This window comes from Pseudopodoces humilis, chromosome 9 (assembly GCF_049639895.1).
Source record: "Pseudopodoces humilis isolate 2021_Gansu_Grassland_sample_001 chromosome 9, ASM4963989v1, whole genome shotgun sequence".
NCBI lineage: Eukaryota > Metazoa > Chordata > Aves > Passeriformes > Paridae > Pseudopodoces > Pseudopodoces humilis.
In genome coordinates this window covers 30753575-30772394 of record NC_142208.1, presented here as the reverse complement: position 1 = coordinate 30772394, position 18820 = coordinate 30753575, and the positions used below count along the sequence as shown (strand labels likewise).

Below are 18820 nucleotides of genomic sequence, written 5' to 3'. Positions count from 1 at the left end.
GAGAAGAGGTGGTTGGGAAACTGCAGAATGAATTTCTGCCCTGTTTGTCAATTGGAAGATGAAGCTTTTAGGTATCAGAGTTCATCATAATGCAGTATTTAAAAAAATGATACTGAAGCAGTCATGAATATTAAATTTCTTACACTGTTAGCTGATTTTTTTGTTTGACTTTTTCTAAGGAAGGGATCCTCTACCATATTTGAGGTAATTACTGATACTTTAGTCACTACAGTTATGGTCTGTACATTGAATTAGCATACAGGTATTGGAACTTTTTCTTTCTTGCTAGCTGCTCAAGATGTCTCATTAATGGATGTATTAGGGGCCTTTTCCTATTACTTTTGAGTTAGAAGACTTGCAGAAAACAGCTTCTGTGGTTAGCTAAACACATCATATGAAATGCTTATATTTTTAAATGTTTATTTTTTATTGAGTCCAAGGGGAGAGATTGTATTGTGTAACTCTTCTGTGGATACAGCAAAGTAATGGAATTTGTGTTGGTAATTAGTTCTCTGTGTTTCCAACGATGCAGAGCGTGAGGAGAAGGAGCGCATTGAGCGCGAGAAACGCGAGCAGGAGCAGCGGGAGTACCAGGAGAGAGTCAAAAAACTGGAGGAACTGGAGAAGAAAAAACGTCAAAGAGAAATGGAGATAGAGGAAAGAGAGCGCCGCCGGGAAGAGGAAAGGAGAGGTCTGGATGACCCATTTTCAAGGAAGGTGGGTAATACCTGCAGGTTTCTTTCTGACTACTCCTTCTTCTGTAGATCATTTGAAAGAAGGTGGTAGCATTGCAGAGTGATAGTTTTTTTTTGTTTATTTATTTATTAAGTTATAATGTGAGCAACTAATTTGATAGTTAAATTACTGTCACTTAGTTTCAGCTCACTGTCAGGATCTGGAATCTCTAGTTTAGCAATGAAATAAAGAAACTACTTGGAAACTAAGATCTTCAAGCCGTTTATAAACTAAATTAATAAAGACTAACATGAATATTGGACAACATTTCTTTAATACAAAAAGATGGAAAACTTGGAAACAAGTGCAGTGACTCATGCAAAAGTCAGAAATTCAAGTAGATATTGAAGGAAAATCCCTCACAGATTAAACATAAAAGCATAGTTTTGTATTATATAAGAAATATGTAATAACATAAAACCAAGAGGTATGTGCAACTTCGTGTTTACAAATAAAACTTGGATTGGGAGAATTCACTATCCCAATCCAACAGGACACAAAACAACGAGTTACTTGGAAATGTTTAGTGGTTTAAAAGAATGTAACATAAGCCTTCTACACTTCCACTTTTTCAGAACTTACCATTCAAGAGAAGTAATTTTAAGTTTCATCCACCACAGCCTTTCTCTTTGTTTAGTACATATTTCATTGAGTAACACCATGAAGATAAGTTATCAGCTTGTATAAATTGTTTTGATAGTCTGTCAAGTAAATAATCATGATGGGTATTTTACACATAAGAGGTCTCCTATCTGTGGACACTTGATGATTTGGAAAAGCTGGCTCAGGTTCTGAGAGAGAGATACCTTTACCACTCCAGAAATTCCATTTGCAGTTTTGGGATTCTTTGCTCACCGTTGTTATTTGGGGTAATTTCAAAAGAATTTAAGGAGACAGAGTAGGGGATATGCAAGATCTTGGTTAAGCCATATTGACACATAAAAAGACTTTTCAAAGAGGGGTTTAGGACTGAAATACCCTTCCTAGAAAGAGGTTGTGTGATTATGTGAAATCGGGTATTTTGGATGGTTTAGCTAACTAGTTTCATGTGGTGGAATTAAGGCATAAGAACCTGTTTAAATGGTTTTTCTGGCAATGGAGAGAGACATTTTATTTTTAAAAAATACAGATTGATTATTGCTCTGCCCTGCAACCTGTTTTCACTAGTACCTCACCTCTTCTGTGCACTGAGGTATTAGGAACAAAATAGTCCTTGCCACAGAGAGATTTCAGTGTATTCAGGTACATTTCTTGATGAGATCAGGAAGCACAAAAACAAATAATTACTTAAGTTCATTCCTGTTGTCATAAGCCCCCAGGAAAAGGGAAACTGTTAGAACATCTCTTTTGCATCAACAGGTAGTGGCTGTGGCTGACTGTAGCTGTTGTTCAATTGTTCATACACTTCTTGTAAACTCTTTTGTGTATTTGCATATATCCTGCCCAACTGGTAATGTATGTGGCACAAAGGAAACCATGTTTTTGTTTTAACTGCAGCAATAAAGTCAGTTAAAAGAAACAATAAAGTCAGTTAAAACCATACTTGAGTTATTCAAACTCCTGATAGTTCAGTGTTCTGCAGTGTGACAAGTGAGTTTTTAATGGCATAGCATGCTCAAAGGTAAGTTATATGTTGAAAATCTTAAAGAATTCAAAGAGAATGTTTCTAATTTCTCTTGACACGCAGGAGTCTCGTTGGGGTGACAGGGAGTCCGAAAGCTCCTGGAGAAGAGGTGGTGAGCCGGAATCGGAATGGCGTCGAGCACCAGTGGAGAGGTAATCAGGGGTTAATAAGCCCCAGTTATATTGGGATCAAAGTGTGGAGGCTCCCATTTTGTTGCTGCTGCACTGAGTAATATCTCTTTAAATCTCTGAAAATTACCTTCTGTTAAAAAGTTGCTTTGTAAGGATCTCATAATGAGAGAGTGGTTTTATCTTGGAACCATGCTCAGATAACATTCCTAGTTTATTTGGCTTAGATATGTGAAGGCAAGCAGACACCTTCTGTGTGTGATAAACAACTCGCTTCCTTGGATTCCTTTTTAAATTAACAGTTCCTCTCCCATTCAAACATTGGTGTCAGTTCTGTAAGTACAGAAGGGGAAAGGATGACAAACAAATGCAGTGTTCCTGGATGATGAAATTCTGAGATTTTCTATTTAGAAAACTGACAGTAACTACGCAAGTTCCAGAGTAAGTCACAGAGCAGAAAACACATGCCATAAATTAAACAAAGTTCTGAAGAACTGTTGAACAGGGAGGGATAGATTTCTGAAGGAAGAATATTATGAATGTACTTTGAACTTTAAAAATGAAAAGAAATCCACACTTGTTTACATCTCTTTTGGAGATGTTCACCAATAATGAAAACTGTTTATACAGTTGTAGAAAACAAGATTTTTAACATTTGTCTGTTTTTCTGCTCCACGTCAGGATGAACTGTAGCTAAAAATATTTCTGATGGAGTACATCTAGTTGTTCTTAAAAGCCTGTGCTGATGGAGATAACACTGCTGATTCCAATTGGCAGTATGTTTTATTGCTTAATTAGCCTTGGAGGTAGATGGATTTTTGTAAGTGTCTAACCCTAATTTCTAGTACAGCAATTTAAATCCATTACTGCTTACTCTGTCTCCAGTGGAAGCAAATTTATTGACTCTTTCTCTCTCTAGTAATTTCTTAAAGTGTTTTAGAAGGGTGTGATCTCTTTATAAACAAAATAGAATTCCATCTTTCCTTAAAAGCTGTGTTGCTTTTAGTGATCCATTTTCTCATGAACTGCAGACTCTTAACAATTGGATGAAACTGCTGGGTGGAGCCTTTCACTACTCACATATTGCATAAGTTGTGATGCCCCATCCCTGGAAGTGTTCCAGGCCAGGTTGGACAGGCCTTGGAGCAACCTGGGATAGTGGAAGATGTTGCTGCCCATGGCAAGGGGTGGAATGAGATGATCTTCAAGTTCCCTTCCAACCCAGACCATTCTGTGATTTTGTGAAGTGTTTAATGCACTTATTTGTATGCTTCAATGGATTTTTTTTTCCCACAGTGATACAGCTTGTCTTAGTCATTTCTTTCAACTTTACTAGAGATAGATTAGAGGTAGTTTAAAAGCAGTAGTTTAAAGTTAGATTTAAAAATTCTAAGACCCTGAGACAGTATCTGAGTGAATTAAATATTTTTTTCATCTGATAAACATTATAGCCATTCTTGTACATGTTTTTATGGTAAAATAATCAGATTTTTCAAAGGGGAAGATTATCCAATTTGAGTCTAAGTGGAAATTAACAATCTCCATATCTTGATTTTTACTTCACAGATCAATGATAATTGCATTCTCCCTTATTCTTCCAAACCCAGGAAATGCACTGCTTGCAATTCCTCAAAGTTCTTGAGACTCTGAGCTGCCACCAACTGTTGTCTCTTTGTTCTCCACCTCTTCAACTCCTACATCTGCTGTTTTGGAGCAAATCATTGCTGTGGTTTTTTGGGTTTTTTTTTACATTTTATTTAGTAGCCTAGTGGATTTCTGAACCTTGGGGTGTTCTTTTTGTTGTGTTTTGGCTTGGGTTTTATTTTTTTAAAATCCATGAGATGCGACCCCCAGTGCAGCATCTCTTCTCCTGCCAAGAAGCAGGTACCAATACGTTCCTATGATGTTCTCTTTCTTGTGTCTTTTTTTTTTTTTTATTGCTGAGGAAGGTTAATTTCCTGAAATAAAGAAATTAACTTGGTGACAAAAACAGCGTTTTTGGTCTAAATGTATGTGTAAAATCCTGTAGGCAGACTTAATGGTGTGTAGGGCTGCCACGTGCTTGGAGAGTTAATTGATTGTGGGGTTTTTCAATATTGATTCTTTCAGACTTAGGTCAAGTTTGCCAAATTAGGCTTGGTGTAGAAGCCAACCCTCTTCTATGTGATGTTGCAGCAGATAACCAACAGGGGACTGTCCAAACTGTAGTTTTGAAGGAGATGAACTGCTCAGTCTTTACTGAAGCTGTAGGCACAGTGACCTACCGCTTTCCTGTAGCAATGAAAGGCATTAAAAGGTGCATTTTGAAACTGCACACTTTGTGTTTGGAACCACTCACCAAGTGGGTGCAGTCAGAAATGGCTTAGAGGGGTTTGATGCTGTTGAGGTAAAGCTTCCTCAACTTTCCTCAACGCTTTCCTGAGTGTCACCTTCCACTTTTCACTCGTTTCCTGTGGTTTTACAGAGACTGGCGTCGAGGAGATCCAAGAGACGATGAGAGACCTTTCCGACGCGGGGATGATCTGCCTCGGCGAGGGGATGATGTGCCCAGGCGTGCTCCTGCAGATGAGAAGGAGCGTCCTCCAGAATCAGCAGAGGACAGGCCACCTAGGCGGGAAGGGGATGAGGACAGGCCTCCGAGGCGAGAAGGGGAAGAGGACAGGCCCCCCAGACGTGGCTTGGATGAGGACAGGCCACCCCGGCGTGGTTTGGATGATGACAGAGGAAGCTGGCGAGCTGCAGATGATGACAGGGGTCCCAGACGTGCCCTGGATGACGACAGGCCCCCCAGACGTGCCCTGGATGACGACAGACCACCCAGACGTGCCCTGGATGATGACAGGCCCCCCAGACGTGCCCTGGATGATGACAGACCACCCAGACGTGCCCTGGATGATGACAGGCCCCCCCGGCGCGGCTTGGACGACGACAGAGGCAGCTGGCGCGCGGCGGATGACGACAGAGGGCCCCGGCGCGGGCTGGATGACGACCGGCCGCCCCGCCGGGCTCTGGATGAGGACAGGCCCCCCAGGCGCGGGCTGGATGACGACAGGGGCAGCTGGCGCGCTGCAGATGATGACAGGGGGCCCCGGCGTGGGCTGGATGACGACAGAGGGCCCCGGCGGGATGATGACAGGGGACCCTGGCGGAACGCAGACGATGACAGGCTCTCCAGAAGAGATGATGACAGGGGCCCGTGGCGTGGAAGTGAAGACTCAAGGCCAGGTCCTTGGAGACCGTTTGGTAAACCAGGTAAAACACAGTAATATAATAATCCTCCCTCCAAAGCGTGTGTATCTATCCTTGTAGATAGCAGATGTAACATACTTGGTGCCAGAGATGGGAGAATCGACTCGGAAAACATCTAGATTAATTTGGTTAATGTGGACATTCCTCTGCTTGGTATAATTGAACCTTTCAATTTGGTTGAATTAAAATTGCTTGTGTGAAAAATACGTGATAGTCACACACTTAACATTGGTCGCCTCCCTGTGTGCAAGTTGAGTGCTCTGCTGGGAGCATTCTCACTAGATTAGCACACCTTGGACTCTCCCTACCCCTTCCATGTGTCTGAAGTTAATCTCCTTCTAAAGGAGGATTTTGATACCTCATTCAAGTGGGTCTGGTTTTGATAAGCCCTTTCTATGTGTACAGAGATAATTTTAACATTCCTTTTTTGTTTTTAACCCTTCCTGAAAGTCCTGCTTAGAGCAGAGCTTCGATTAGATGACCTTCTGAGGTCTCTTAAAATCTGAATTATCCTATTGTATTTCTATTCTGTATTTTTATTCTTAAGTGTCACTGGTGGTGTCTAGAGCTGTTGCTGATTCTTTTCAGAGCTGTTGATGACATTTGAATGTTAGATATGATTTTGATTTCCTGTTCTACAGGAACAGTACGTAAGTTCTTTTCACTTACGTATTGGCAGGCACCGTGTCAACTTTCATAGGCACTAATTCTGTAATCCAATCCTTTAGAATCTAAACTAATAATGTATCAAAACTTGCACTCCAGTTTTTCCTATTTAAAGCCAAAGCAGGCTACATAATAAAGAACCTCCCATTCATAAATAACTGAGCAGTATTGCAGAGTGCACTGTTAAGTGGATGGTAACAAAAGTCCCATTTTAAAGTAGTGCTTTAAAAAGCAATAAGTTCCTTAAAAATCTTTTTGCTTAAAATCTCCTTACTTGTGGATTTTCACAAAGGAATCTGCTGTCTGAGCTACGCTCTTTGTTTCTTCTTGCACTTGTTTTGCACCGGACCCTTGTGGTTCGTGGCTGAAAACTGCAGGGTGCAGCCAGCTCTGCTGGACACCTGACATGAGGTGTGCATTACTGGCTTTACATTTAGCAGTTTGCTCAGAGCTCTGTGGCTCCCATGTGCAAACTTCCTACAAACATCTTGAGTTGGATCTTCAGACTTCAGAACTCGAAGAGCCAGTTTCTGGGACGGAAGTAAAGGGTTCTTTGTCTACAAGAGAGATCAGAGGTCAGTCACAAACTCCTTTGTGTTTCTTTCTTACAGGGGGGTGGAGAGAACGAGAGAAGGCTCGTGAGGATAGCTGGGGCCCTCCCCGAGACTCCAGACCTTCAGCAGACCGTGAATGGGATCGAGACAAAGATCGGGATGAAAATGAGAAGGAGCGGGAATTCGACAGGGAGAGAGATTTTGATCGAGACGATCGTTTCAGGCGTCCCAGGTCTGACTTCTCTGTTTAAGTACTTCTAGAATGTTTCTGCTGAGAAACAAAAGGGCCCTGCTGATGCAGAAATAATGTGGAATTTCTGAGTGAAAAGAACAAGGGTTGATTTGTGAAACTAAGCACTTAAGGACAGCAAATGGATATAGGGGCATTTCGGGGCCTTTTTGGTTTGTTATTTTTAGGATGATGTTATCTGTTTACAGGAGGAATTCCAAGAGGCTTAAAATGCTTTTAAATTTTTCTTTTTAACCTGTTATCAAGAGAATTCCATTTTAGGCTCCAGAAAAACAAAACCAATTTTGGAAATATGTTAAATAGCCACCCACTGGGCCTGTAAATATCTGTGTTGTGATTTATTACTGCTCCTTTCCATAGCAAAGGTAAAAATGTTAACGTTTAGTTTTATGTTTTGCATTGCCAAAGGGATGACGGCGGTTGGAGGAGAGGGCCAGCTGAGGAAACTTCGAGCTGGAGAGATTCAAGTCGTCGTGAGGAGTGGGACAGAGGTGGTCGTGACATGAGAGATCGACGTGGTGATGACAGGGAGCCGCCCCTCAGGAGAGGGCCACCCCTCCGATCCGAGCGGGAAGAGCGTAGGTTCCTTTCAGTGTCCCTAAATTCCTACATCCAACACAGAGCCTCCCTGTTCCTGACACTGCTGGGAGGGGGTCACATGGAAATAGGTTATATTTTCAGCCTGGATTTAAACTGCCTTTCCATAAACAAAATAATACAAAGCATCTTTGGCATAATTGAGAATTCTTCAGGGAATCTTAAATACTTGTAGCTGTGTTCTTTTCCATCCTAGTAGCATTTCCCATCTATAGCAGGAGGATAACATTTCAAGTATGCACTTCTTGTAGGATTGTGTTCTGGGTGTATGTAGTCCTTGTTTTTATTTTGTCAAGACAGACATCAAAAAAGTAATTTCCTTAAACCCATTAAAATGTGATGGAAATATTTCTGAATGAGGGTTTCACACTATTAATGGTATTAATTTTGGATATTTATTAATCCTTTGCTATGTTCTAAAAATACAGTAACAGCAAATCCATTTAGCCTGGGGGGATTACCACATCTTCCAGTTCTGGCATTCTTACCTTGAGAATCTCATTTTGTCTCTGACCTAAATGTGGGTGTTCCTGCACTTGGGGAGCAGGCTGGAACAGAGCATAGGATCAAACACAGGAGTGCTGCTGACAGAAAAGCAGTGTTTTCAGTGTGGAGATTTTTTTTTTAATGTATCAAGAAGTTTTGGGAGTTGACTTCTTGACATCTGCCACAGCTTGGTTCAGACACAGCTGGGGTAGAACTCTTGGCATCCTTTTTGGTGGAAATGAACAGTTTTTCATACAGTAAAGGGTGGTGGATGCTGTTACCAGTGGAGTCATGTAATTCAGTACCATTTTACCTCTGGTTCCAGTAGGCTGAAGAGCAATTTCCTGTCTTTTAATAACAGCAAACACCTAAACATTTTCCACAGATGTTTTTAAGTCAGGATTTTTCTGTTTTCAGGGTTCAGTTATTTCTAAGGAGATGCTTTCACGATTTTAATTCTGCTAATACAAGAATATATTTTTGCACCATAAAGCCATGTACATCAGTAGAACATTCTTATTGCAGTTACTGTGTTTGAAAGATGACACTGGGCTTGCTCACCACAATCCCAAACGGTTTGAGTAGTTCTGCTGTCACTTCCCTATGAAATGAAAACGTGTGTTTGGCCATTGTCATTGTATTCCCTGTTGGCAGGGCTGAGGATCAGTAAATCCCACTGCCAGGGTCGGGGCTGTTTGTTTGAACTCTTGCTGCTGCTGCTGGAACACGACTGAGTTGTTTTTCTTTCTTCCTGCGCCGTAGCGAGCTCGTGGCGACGCGCTGACGACAGGAGGGAAGAGCGCGGGGAGGAACGGGAACCGGTGCGGCGGTCAGCCCCTGCTCCTGCTGCTCCTCCAGCTTCTGCTCCCTCAGCAGCTTCCAAAGAGCGGGAAAGGGATGGGGAAAAGGAGAAAGGATCCTGGAAAACAGAGAAGGAGCGTGAGCCCGTACGCCGCACTAAAAACGAGACAGATGAAGAAGGGTGGACCACCGTACGACGTTAAGTGGGAATCACAGAGTTTAACCAGTGTTTTAGCTTTGATTTGATCGAATCCACAGATTATATTTGTGCTTATAAACATTCTGAATTGGAATTCTTTAACCAATGTTTTGAGGTAACATGAAAGCATGAATTACTTACTCATATAGATTGATCATGCACAAAACTCACAGCAGAAGGTTGGAAATTGAATGCCAGTTTTTGAAATTTCAAATGATGCTTATTTCATGGGTCATTTGTTGCTAAAATAAAAAGAAGCAAGCCCAACAGCTGTTTTCAGTACAGCTTCTCTCTCGCACCACAAAACAGGCTGCCCTTTTTATTTTTAGTCTTTCTTAGTTTGGAATGGGATATTATTGTCACAGGACATGCCTTTGAAAACAGCTCTGTTCACACAGTGGAATTATTGAAAAAACAGAGCTAAAAGAAATTAGCCATAAACTAGAAAAGCCCTCTTTTACCTAGGTATCTTGGAGGGCAGGCGGTTTCTGAGATATTTTATCACTATCTAAATTCAGTATGTTGTTAAAATTTGAATTGAATACAATAAACATTGTGAATTAGCTACACTGGGATATTTTCTGTAGATTTACTTGAATCCATAATGCCTCTGAGGCCACTTTGCAGTCACTGTTCCAGTAATGTACACACTGCTGCAGTCTACAAATCAAACTTGCAGCATTTACAATTTCAGTGTTTTGGTAAGCATATGGCTATGTACTTTCTGTTGCCAGTATCACAATTGCTTTTTCCATTACTGGATAATTCATGCCTTTCAAGGATTTATAAATATTGTCATATTTAAAATGTGTGGTTTTGGAGAAATTGTTCAACTTTCCCCCCAATTCTTTGTCTTCAGGGTCAATTCTTTCCCTTTCCAAAAAAGTGATTTGTAGTAATGGCTGTGTTGACTTCAAAGCTGGGGTGCAGTAACAACAAGGAACGATCTGGTCACACTGAAGCCAACACAGAACTTGCTGCTGTGTGTTTCTTCAATGATAAATAAACAACTTAAGGAATTAGCTACTGCAGTGTCTGGATTTTTTTAGTGAGTCCTGCACCATGTGTTCATGCAGAACAGTTTTTGAACAACTCTTTTCTGTTCTCAGACCTGTTCTGTACCAGCTGAAGAAGGTAAGAACACCTGGGCTAGTTTCTTCCTGAGAAACCTGGTGTGTGAACAGAAGTTGTAATATTCTTCTTGTCCTTTTCCTGTCCTCTTCTGGGTTAGCCAGGGCCAGTAGTTTTCTTGGGAAAAACTTGCTCTCAGAGCCATCTTCTCAGGGCTTGTGTCTTTGGATCCTGTCATGTCATTGCTGGTTGAGTCACAGGACTCCTTCAGAGAAGTAGTGTTTTCCGAGCATAAAATACTGTATTTTTTGTTTCTTATACAGTCCCCAGAAGGATGGAACTAGAGAACAGCAGCTGGATCTGGAGTAGGGGGTGTTGCTGTTCTTCAGCCACCTCCTGCTGTCCTTGCATTCTGTCACAGTGTCAGTGCTGTGGGGACCCAGGAACTCGCTTCACTGCTGGCTGTGCAATTCCTGTGTTACTTAGAACTGTGTTTGTCCACTGTTTGTCCAGTGTGCTTTCTTTTGAAGACTTCTAGGGCTGTGGGCTGCACAGCTGTTCTGGGAAGCCTCATCCAATGCTTGACTGGCTCCAGACTGAAAAAACAGCATCACAGAATGGTTTGGCTTGAAGGGGACCTCAAAGGCCATCCAGTCCAACCCTCAGCTGCAATGAGTAGGGACATCAGCTAGATCACATTGCTCAGAGCTTGAATGTTTCCAGGGATAGGGCATCCACCCTTTCTCTGGGCAATCTGTGCCAGTGTTTTCCACCTTCATTGTTAAAAAAACCTCTTGTATCTAATCTGAATCAACCATCCTTCAGTTTAAAACCATTACCCCTTTTCCTATCACAACAAAATGTGCCAAAAAATCTGTCTCCATCCTTCTTACAGCCTCCCCTTCAAAGGCACAACTAGGGTTCTGTGGAAACTTCTGTTCTCCAGGCTGAAAAACCCCAGCTCTCAGGAAAAGGAGATCTACTCCAGCTCTCTGGTTATTTTTGTGGCCCTCAAAAAGTTTGAACCTCTTTCTTTTAGCTTCTACTCTGTGTCTGTCTGCTTGCTGTGTGCTACTGTGGAAAGCTGGAATTTCCCGGATAACTTCCTAGCAGGAAATGGGTGGCTGCTCTGAGATCTCCCCTAAACCCCTTCCCTTTTCCAGAACAAGCCCTGGCCCCTGAACCTTCCCTCCCAGGCGTGTGCTCCAGCCCCTGAACATTGTCTTGGTTCTCTGCTCAACTCAACTCCAACTTGGCCAAGTCCCTGTATGGGGGGAATGGAACCCCAAAGAGCACACAGGAAAGATGAGCTGAGCTGAGGGGGATGCTTTCCTGCTGGAGGCTGGGGTCCAGGCCCAAACTGTTCAGTGCCAGCTCAGCCTGGCATCTGCTGGCCTTGCTCACCCTTTTCCCCTGCCAGGGCCCAGAGGTATTTGAGCCCCCAGCTTTCCTTGGCTGGTCAGGCCCCTGCCCTGCTCCTGCTTGAATTCAGCAGGCTCCTGTCCATCCTGTCCCAGTCCCAGGTGTGGGCTGGAATTCCCACTTGAATGTCTTCCTGTGGCCATCTCCAGGGCCTAGAGGATGGTTCCAGCCCACAGTGCTGAGCCTGGACATCCAGACAGTTTTTCTGCCCCCTATGTGGGCTGTAACATCCTGAGCTGGGTGCAAGAATATTGTGTGAGACAGTGCTGAAAGCCTTGTTAAAGTTGAGATGAAGAACATCCAGTGCTCCTTCCCTCATCCACAAAGATACTTTATTATAGAAGGCAGGTGAGCCAGACATGGTTTACCCTCAGTAATTCCATTCTTGCTGTTCCCAGTTGTCTTCTGCATGTCCCCAAAAAGATCTTCTGAAGGGACTTCCTCTGATTTTCCCAGGGACTGAAGTGATGCCATCTGGCCTGTGCCTTCTCAGATGGTCCTTTCAGCCTTCTATCAACAACAGGCACAAAATTTGCCTTTCTCCAGCCTTTTAATATGTAAATATTGATAATCCCTTCAGTTACATAGTTTTAATTGTATCCACACAAAGACACTTTCACACAGGGATGAGTGTTAGTCATCCCTGCGCCAGCTAAAGCTCTTTCCTGGTGTGTGCATTTAATTCACATTATTTGAAATTGTGATAATGTTGTAGTGTACCATTCTCAGGGCTGGGCAGCTTGAGAAGAGGCTGGGGAGATGAGAGCTTTGCAGACATGTCAGTGTGTTTGCTTTATTGCTTCATCTGTTTAGACACTATACTGACAGTGATCAAAAACCTCTGCTGACCAAATCCAACAGCTCAAACCTCCATCTCCTGCCATCACTAAACATGAGCACAAAATTTGGTTTCCTGAAAATATTGATGAAGCCAAATGAGTTCTTTGTCAATCTTTGCCTTGAGTCATGTTCCATTAAACAGCTAAAATTTTCAGCGTACCTTAGAAGAATCCAAACTGTCACAGGCTGTATTTAGAAGGGAGAACTTAAGGCTGCTGCTGTTTGAATGGATGCAAATGTTGCTGGATTAAACCAAATCTCCAGCAAGGCAGTGTCAGCTATGAAAAGTGCTGTTTCTTTCCTGCTCCAGGAGCAGTCCAGACACTGACCCAACCCACAGGCAGGATGAGGGTCATCAGGGTACTCAGCAGGAGGGCATAATTGACATTATATTTAAGCTTTCTCTAGAGTGCTTTACCTATAATAACTAATAATTTTTTACAAAATCCATATTTATGAGAACTGGCTGGGTGCAGTGGTGACAGTCCTGACTGGGCACAGCCACAACTGGAGCCCAGGGCATGTGGTGACTTTGGTGACCTCAGAGAGGCCACGAGGATGTTGGGGTGGGCTGGTGGGCAGCCAGGAGGCACCTCAGACAGTGAGAGTACTGGAAAGCTTGTCTTGCTGTAAATGAAACATATCTTTGTTGTTTTACTGTCCTTGGGCTGCTGTCATTGGCAGGAACTGCTGTGTGTAAGCAAGTTTTCTTCCTGTGCCTAAAGGGTACTGCTGAATGGTGTCAGCCTACAAAGGGAAGGCATTAGGTCAGTGAAATGCAAGATCCAAAATTTACCTGTAATTCAGGCACTAGTGCCCATCCTGTGGTTTTACTGCAGCACTGTAAGAAGTAGGTACTCAAGCAGTGTAACAAAAACACCCAATTCTTCCTTTTTTGCCATGGCAGTACCAGCTGGAGCTAAAATGCTCTACACTTTGTCTGGTCCTCCTCTTTAACATAATTAATGCATTTAATTACAGTAGGATGGAAATTGTAAAAAACTATTCCACTGCATTTTGCTAATCAAAACCTCCCTTGCTGCACTTTAAGCTCTGTTAGCCCTTTCTTGGGCAGGAGGCTTTGCTAAACCTCCTTCCATTTTTAGTGTATCACTTGTTTTGTCCAGACAACAGGCATTTTAGAATTATACCTTCTTCCCCATGCAACTCTTAGCAACTCATCTCCAGTAAAAATTAATCTATATATCTGGTGGGTCAAACTGGCAGTGTAAAAAAAGAAAAAACATTTTCTAGCCACTGTGGTTTGGCCCTATGGCATCTACCTGAGGCACTGGTCAGCAGACTGACAGCAACCTGCCCAAATAGAATTTCCACTAAAGATGGGCACAGACTTACCTGACTTCAGCTGAATCAAGTTACCTGTATATCTGAAAGTAGTTTCTAATTAGAAGTAGCCTGTTTTTTGCCAAGACTAGCACCAGCTGAGGATGATTATCCACTGTTGTGTTCACTCCTTTTGCCACACTATCACTATAGAAAAGATTCCATGACTTACATACACAGGTTTGAACAGGTGACCATAATATTTTGATTTGCAGATGTCTCTAGAAGAGTGAAAATAGTATCTCATTTTTCATAGACCTCTTCTGTGGAGCATAATACAGCTCTAACCTGGGCTGCTTTCAGATTAAGCACTTTGCTGTTCCTAGAATTTAAATTACTAATGCGAATGGTTGCCTGTATTTAAGGAGTCAAAGTAGCAACACAAACACTGTCTATTGTAATAACCTTTTCAGAGTGACCAAGAACAAGAATGTTTCTGCTCGCTCAGTGCCACGAGGAGTGTGCTGGTGCGCCAGAAATCACAGGAGCTTACTAAAAAAAAAAACAATCAAAAAATCCTTTAAGGTTTAGTCTTTGTTAGACTCACTTGTGAGTCTTTAAAGGGTAAATTGTCCTGTTGAATGATTACATAAAGTAACTGAAGAGCCTTGCTGTCAGGCTGTCTTCTGCTGAATCCTGTCATCTTTCTGCAATAGTCTGAGGTTTGTTGCTTGTTCTTTTTTACCTCCCCACCCCCAACTAGTCTTGAAGCTGTTACTCTTCCACTTTACCTGTTAAGCCTTTGATGAGATGCCTAAAGCTGAGTAGCAGAGAGGACAGGCAGCTCTTGGCCTTTCCAGAGCAAGGCTGCAGGTACTTGGAGAGCAGAACCAGCAGCAGCAGGCAGCAGCACAGGCTGTGGATACACGTTTTCCTCTTGCACAGGCTCTGCAGAAGGCCAGTGCCATCCAAGACACAGGATCTGCCGTTATCCTGAGGGATTTCCAGGTGTTGCTATAGGGCTGGTACTGCTCAGCAGCTTAATGTAAAGACCAGAGAGGTGGGGCAGGGACATGGCAAACACCTCCAATCCAGCCCGGCCAGTTAACCCTCAGAAAACACCCGAGACAGATTTTCTTTGATCTTTCTTGCTTTTGTGTCCAGTAACAGTCAACTGCATTAAAATGTATATAAGGATCTTCAAACTTCCCACAAGTAGGTAACAAAAGTACAGAAGAAAACTCTTCCCACAGCATCACACTTGAGCTCAATTCTAATGTGTGGTGGACACAGATTAAACCTATGTGGACCAGGAATCACAAAACCAAACACATCTAACTTTAACAGCTTAAAAGAGCCTGGGGTGCACTCCCCAAAGGGCAAGAGACAAAATGTAATGTATTGAGCACAAGGCTGGCACAAGGACAGCTGCAGCCACTGAGTATTGTTTAATGCAAACCCCACTGCATTTGGTAATTAGATCTGACACCATCTTTGGAGCCATCTGATGGAGATTTAAGGGAACACTTCCACACAAAACCACTTTCTCCCTCCTAATTGCTGTGGCTGGGAGTCAACAGCAATGATGAATAATGAACCCTGGGTCCTCAGCCCATCCCACACGTTTTGACTCCATTCTTGACTGTCCTGCTCTCCTGACCCCTTCTGAGCAGCTTTTCAAAAGGAAACCACACAAGTGTGGATTACTCCTCGCTTTCCTAGTTCCCCTTTTCTGTCAGGAACCATCTCCCTTCTCATCCTCCTGGTGATGTCCCAGCAGTTCCTCCACAAGCCTCTCTTCACCTCCCTGCTCTTGTCAGGGCAGCCCCTGTGGACTGAGCATCCCTCCACACCCCAGGTGTTGGTGAAGCCACACAGCAGTGTGACCCTCTGCACTGAAAACTCCAGCACCCATCTTTCTGCTCCAGAGTACTCTTAAACTCCAAACTGCTGCTGCTTCTTGTCCTACTTCTGGCTAAAAAAAAACCCAAAACCACAAAAAAATGCCCCAAAACAAACAAAAGTAATTTCTTTTCTCTTGGGGATTAGAAGTGATATAGCCCTGGCTGATACTCAGTACCAAGGAACTGCCGCCACCCAGAGCGGTCCAGGACTTCAGCCTAACTCTTGTGCTTTTTACAGTCCCTGTAGTGTTAAGGATATTTGTTATCCACATGGGTAGATCTGTTTCACTTGCAAAGAGTTAAAGCCACATTCTCTGAACTCTTGAAAATAAACAACCTCCCTCTCTTCCAATCTCGTACGGTCACAGTCTTCTGCTTTGTCCAGGTCTCTTTCCATCAGGCTTCCCCCGTTCTCCACCACAAACACAGATGCCACAAAGCTTTCTCGATTGCCATTCTTACCGCCTTCCTGTCAGCAGAGAGAGCTCCGTTTGCACTCTGGCACAGAGTCATCACGTTTTCAAACACGCACTCGGATGTTTTCTCCTCTCAGACTTTCCCTAAAGCTGAGTATTCGACACGGGGACCCCCCGAGCCATCGGTGCCCACGAGAGGAACGGTGACCGCACGGATGCTGCGATTTCGGGCAGCAGCTGTTAATTACCGAGGGGACAGGTTCCATCGCGATTTGCTCACCGGTTTTGAAACCGGCAAAGGAAATCGCTCGGATGTTTGCTTCAAGAGCCGAAAGGCGGAGTGTGGTACCCTAATTAAATGCCGTGCTATCAACTGGCAGCGAAGAGCAGCTCTCCCGGGCGATGCCCCGCCGGCACGGAGCGCTCGGGACGGGCAGAGCCGGGCGGCAGAAGCGGCGGCCATCGGGGACCCCCGCCACCTCCCCGGCCGTGGCTCTAACCCTGGGACCCCCCCCCGGGCGCACATCCACCCAGTCAGATCTCGGCGTCTCCGTAAAAATCACATATAGATATATTTTTTCTTACAATAAACAAACACAGCGCATCTCCGCCTCGCAGTCCCCGGGCCCGGCGCGGGCTCCGCGCGTTCCAGCGGGGCCGGGGCAGTGTCAGCGTGGGGGGCACGGGGCGAGGCCCGGGGGTCCCGGCCGCTAGCGGCCCTTCCTGCCCAGGGCGGTCCGGGCGTGCCGGAGCTGCCGGGCCGCCGGCACTTTGGAGAGGGGACAGTACTTGATGGTGTGGGCATTGTCGCCGCTGGCGCCGCAGAGGGGGCAGGTGTAGCGCCGTAGCACCGGGCACAGGACGCGGCCGTCGGGTCCCTTGAGGATGTGCGTGGTGTAGAGGGCCACCGCCTCCTTGTTGTTCCGGCAGAAGACGCAGACCTGCAGCTCGGGCTTGAGCAGGCGGGAAGCGGCCCGCGGGTGCGCCGGCAGCCGCCCCGCCACCACCACACCGCCCCAGGCGTGGGCAGAGCCCTCCCGGCCCGGGTGCTCTCCCGAGCAGTCGAACACCACGGCGGCGGGGCCGCCGCGCCCGGGAAAGGGGCTGAAGTCGGCGAAGCGCTCCTCCAGCAGCCCCTCGCCGTGGTGGTGGTGATGGTGATGCCCGCACAGGTCCAGGTCGTGCAAGTCCAGCGCGCCTTCGAAGTACGGCCCCGCCGCCTCTTCCTCCTCCTCCTCCTCTTCCTCCTCCTCCTCGGCCGGCGGCACGGCGGCCGCCACCACCACCGAGGGGGGCTCGGCGCCGAAGCTCTTGCCGGGCCGGACAGCCTTGGTGATGAGCGTGGCCAGCCCCAGGTAGTCGTTCCAGGAGTTGAAGACGTTCCCGCAGGCGCTGTGGCTCCGGCCGGCGTAGCGGGCGCCCGGCAGGCACTCCACGGGCGGGAGGTGCCGGTGCTGCTCCAGCTTGGTGCCCGGGAATGCCTCCATGGGAGCGGCCCCTCCCTCGAGCGCGGTGCGGGGCAGCGCCGGGCGCACCGTCCGCTCCGGGGCCGCTCCCGCTCCCGCCGCCTCTGCGAGCGCGGGGCCGCGCGGAGCGCCTCAAGTAGGGGGCGGGGGCGCGGCCGCCGCGCTCCCATTGGCTGTCGGCTAAAGCCCCTCGCGCTCATTGGCTGAGCGGCGGCGGGGGCGTGGCTCGGCCGCGGTCGGGGCGCGCTCCGGTCCCGCAGGTGCGGCGGGACCGGGACCGGGACCGAGACCAGGATATGGACCGGGACCGGGATCGGGATCAGAATCCGGACCGGGACCGGAATGGGGAGCGGCAGCGGAGCCGCAGGATGATCCGGGAGCAGCCCGTGTGAGCCGGACCCGACAAGGCAGAGGCCCGGCGGGGAGGAGCGGTGCCGCCCCGAGCATCCCGGCACTGGCAGGGAGGAGTGTCCCCCCGCAGCAGAGCGATGCGGGGACACAACAAGTTTAGTGCGGTACGAGCGGGAAGAGGCTCCAACGAGCCTTGTAAGCTCACGGAGGGCAGAAGGTGCCTTCCAATTTCGGCAAGAGGAGTTGATAATGCAGAGATCCCATTGATTTCTAGCCCTTGGTGAGAGCTGCTGGGCTGAGCAGGGTGGGTGGAGTTCTGTCAGAAGTAAATGTGTCTCCCCTGTGCACGGCCCTGATTTGTCAGTCTAACAGATGCTCCTCTGGCAGGTAGAGCAGCTTTCCAATGTGTTTTGTTTGCATCTGAGATGGGCAGGTTCCATGAGCTCAGGTATCAGGAACACCTCCCCAGGGGCCGCCTCCCGGCACAGCGAGTCTGGATCCGCATGAAGTGCCTGGGAAGTGGGTGTTTCACGGGCCGGGGAGCAGCAAGCACGGCTGCAGGGAGTAGAGCTGGCTGGAAGCAGTGTTTCAGAGCATGAATTCTCCGGCTGGAAAGTGAGACTCATTCCAGTACTGAAAACATCGGCAAAGGAAGTCCTGTTCCGTGCTTGTGTGGGACACGGTTCTGCTCTGGGTGACCACAGGGATATTTCACAGTTACGGGGTGTCAGGCTCAGCCCAGAGCTCCTCTCTGAGGTGCAGTTATGGGACAGACCT

At 46.1% G+C, this 18820-nt stretch overlaps 2 protein-coding genes across 2 annotated transcripts in view; one reads left to right on the top strand and one right to left on the bottom strand.

The window, feature by feature from the left end:
* The window catches only part of EIF3A (eukaryotic translation initiation factor 3 subunit A), a 28532-nt gene extending 18221 nt beyond the window's left edge, over window positions 1–10311 (top strand). Inside the window, exons 17-22 of the mRNA XM_005520786.3 lie at window positions 533–717; window positions 2423–2511; window positions 4952–5739; window positions 7014–7188; window positions 7615–7784; window positions 9052–10311. Coding sequence (XP_005520843.2) covers window positions 533–717; window positions 2423–2511; window positions 4952–5739; window positions 7014–7188; window positions 7615–7784; window positions 9052–9293 — 1649 coding nt within the window. The 3' untranslated portion in view covers window positions 9294–10311. The remainder of the gene's footprint in view (window positions 1–532; window positions 718–2422; window positions 2512–4951; window positions 5740–7013; window positions 7189–7614; window positions 7785–9051) is intronic.
* A 1241-nt stretch (window positions 10312–11552) lies between these two features.
* NANOS1 (nanos C2HC-type zinc finger 1) lies at window positions 11553–17785 on the bottom strand. Its single transcript, XM_005520891.3, has 2 exons — window positions 16812–17785; window positions 11553–16279 (listed from the first exon to the last, which is right to left on the bottom strand). Exon 1 carries the CDS (start codon window positions 17711–17713, stop codon window positions 16937–16939), a length of 777 nt encoding a protein of 258 aa, XP_005520948.1. The 5' UTR covers window positions 17714–17785; the 3' UTR covers window positions 11553–16279; window positions 16812–16936.
* Between the last annotated feature and the right edge of the window lie 1035 nt (window positions 17786–18820).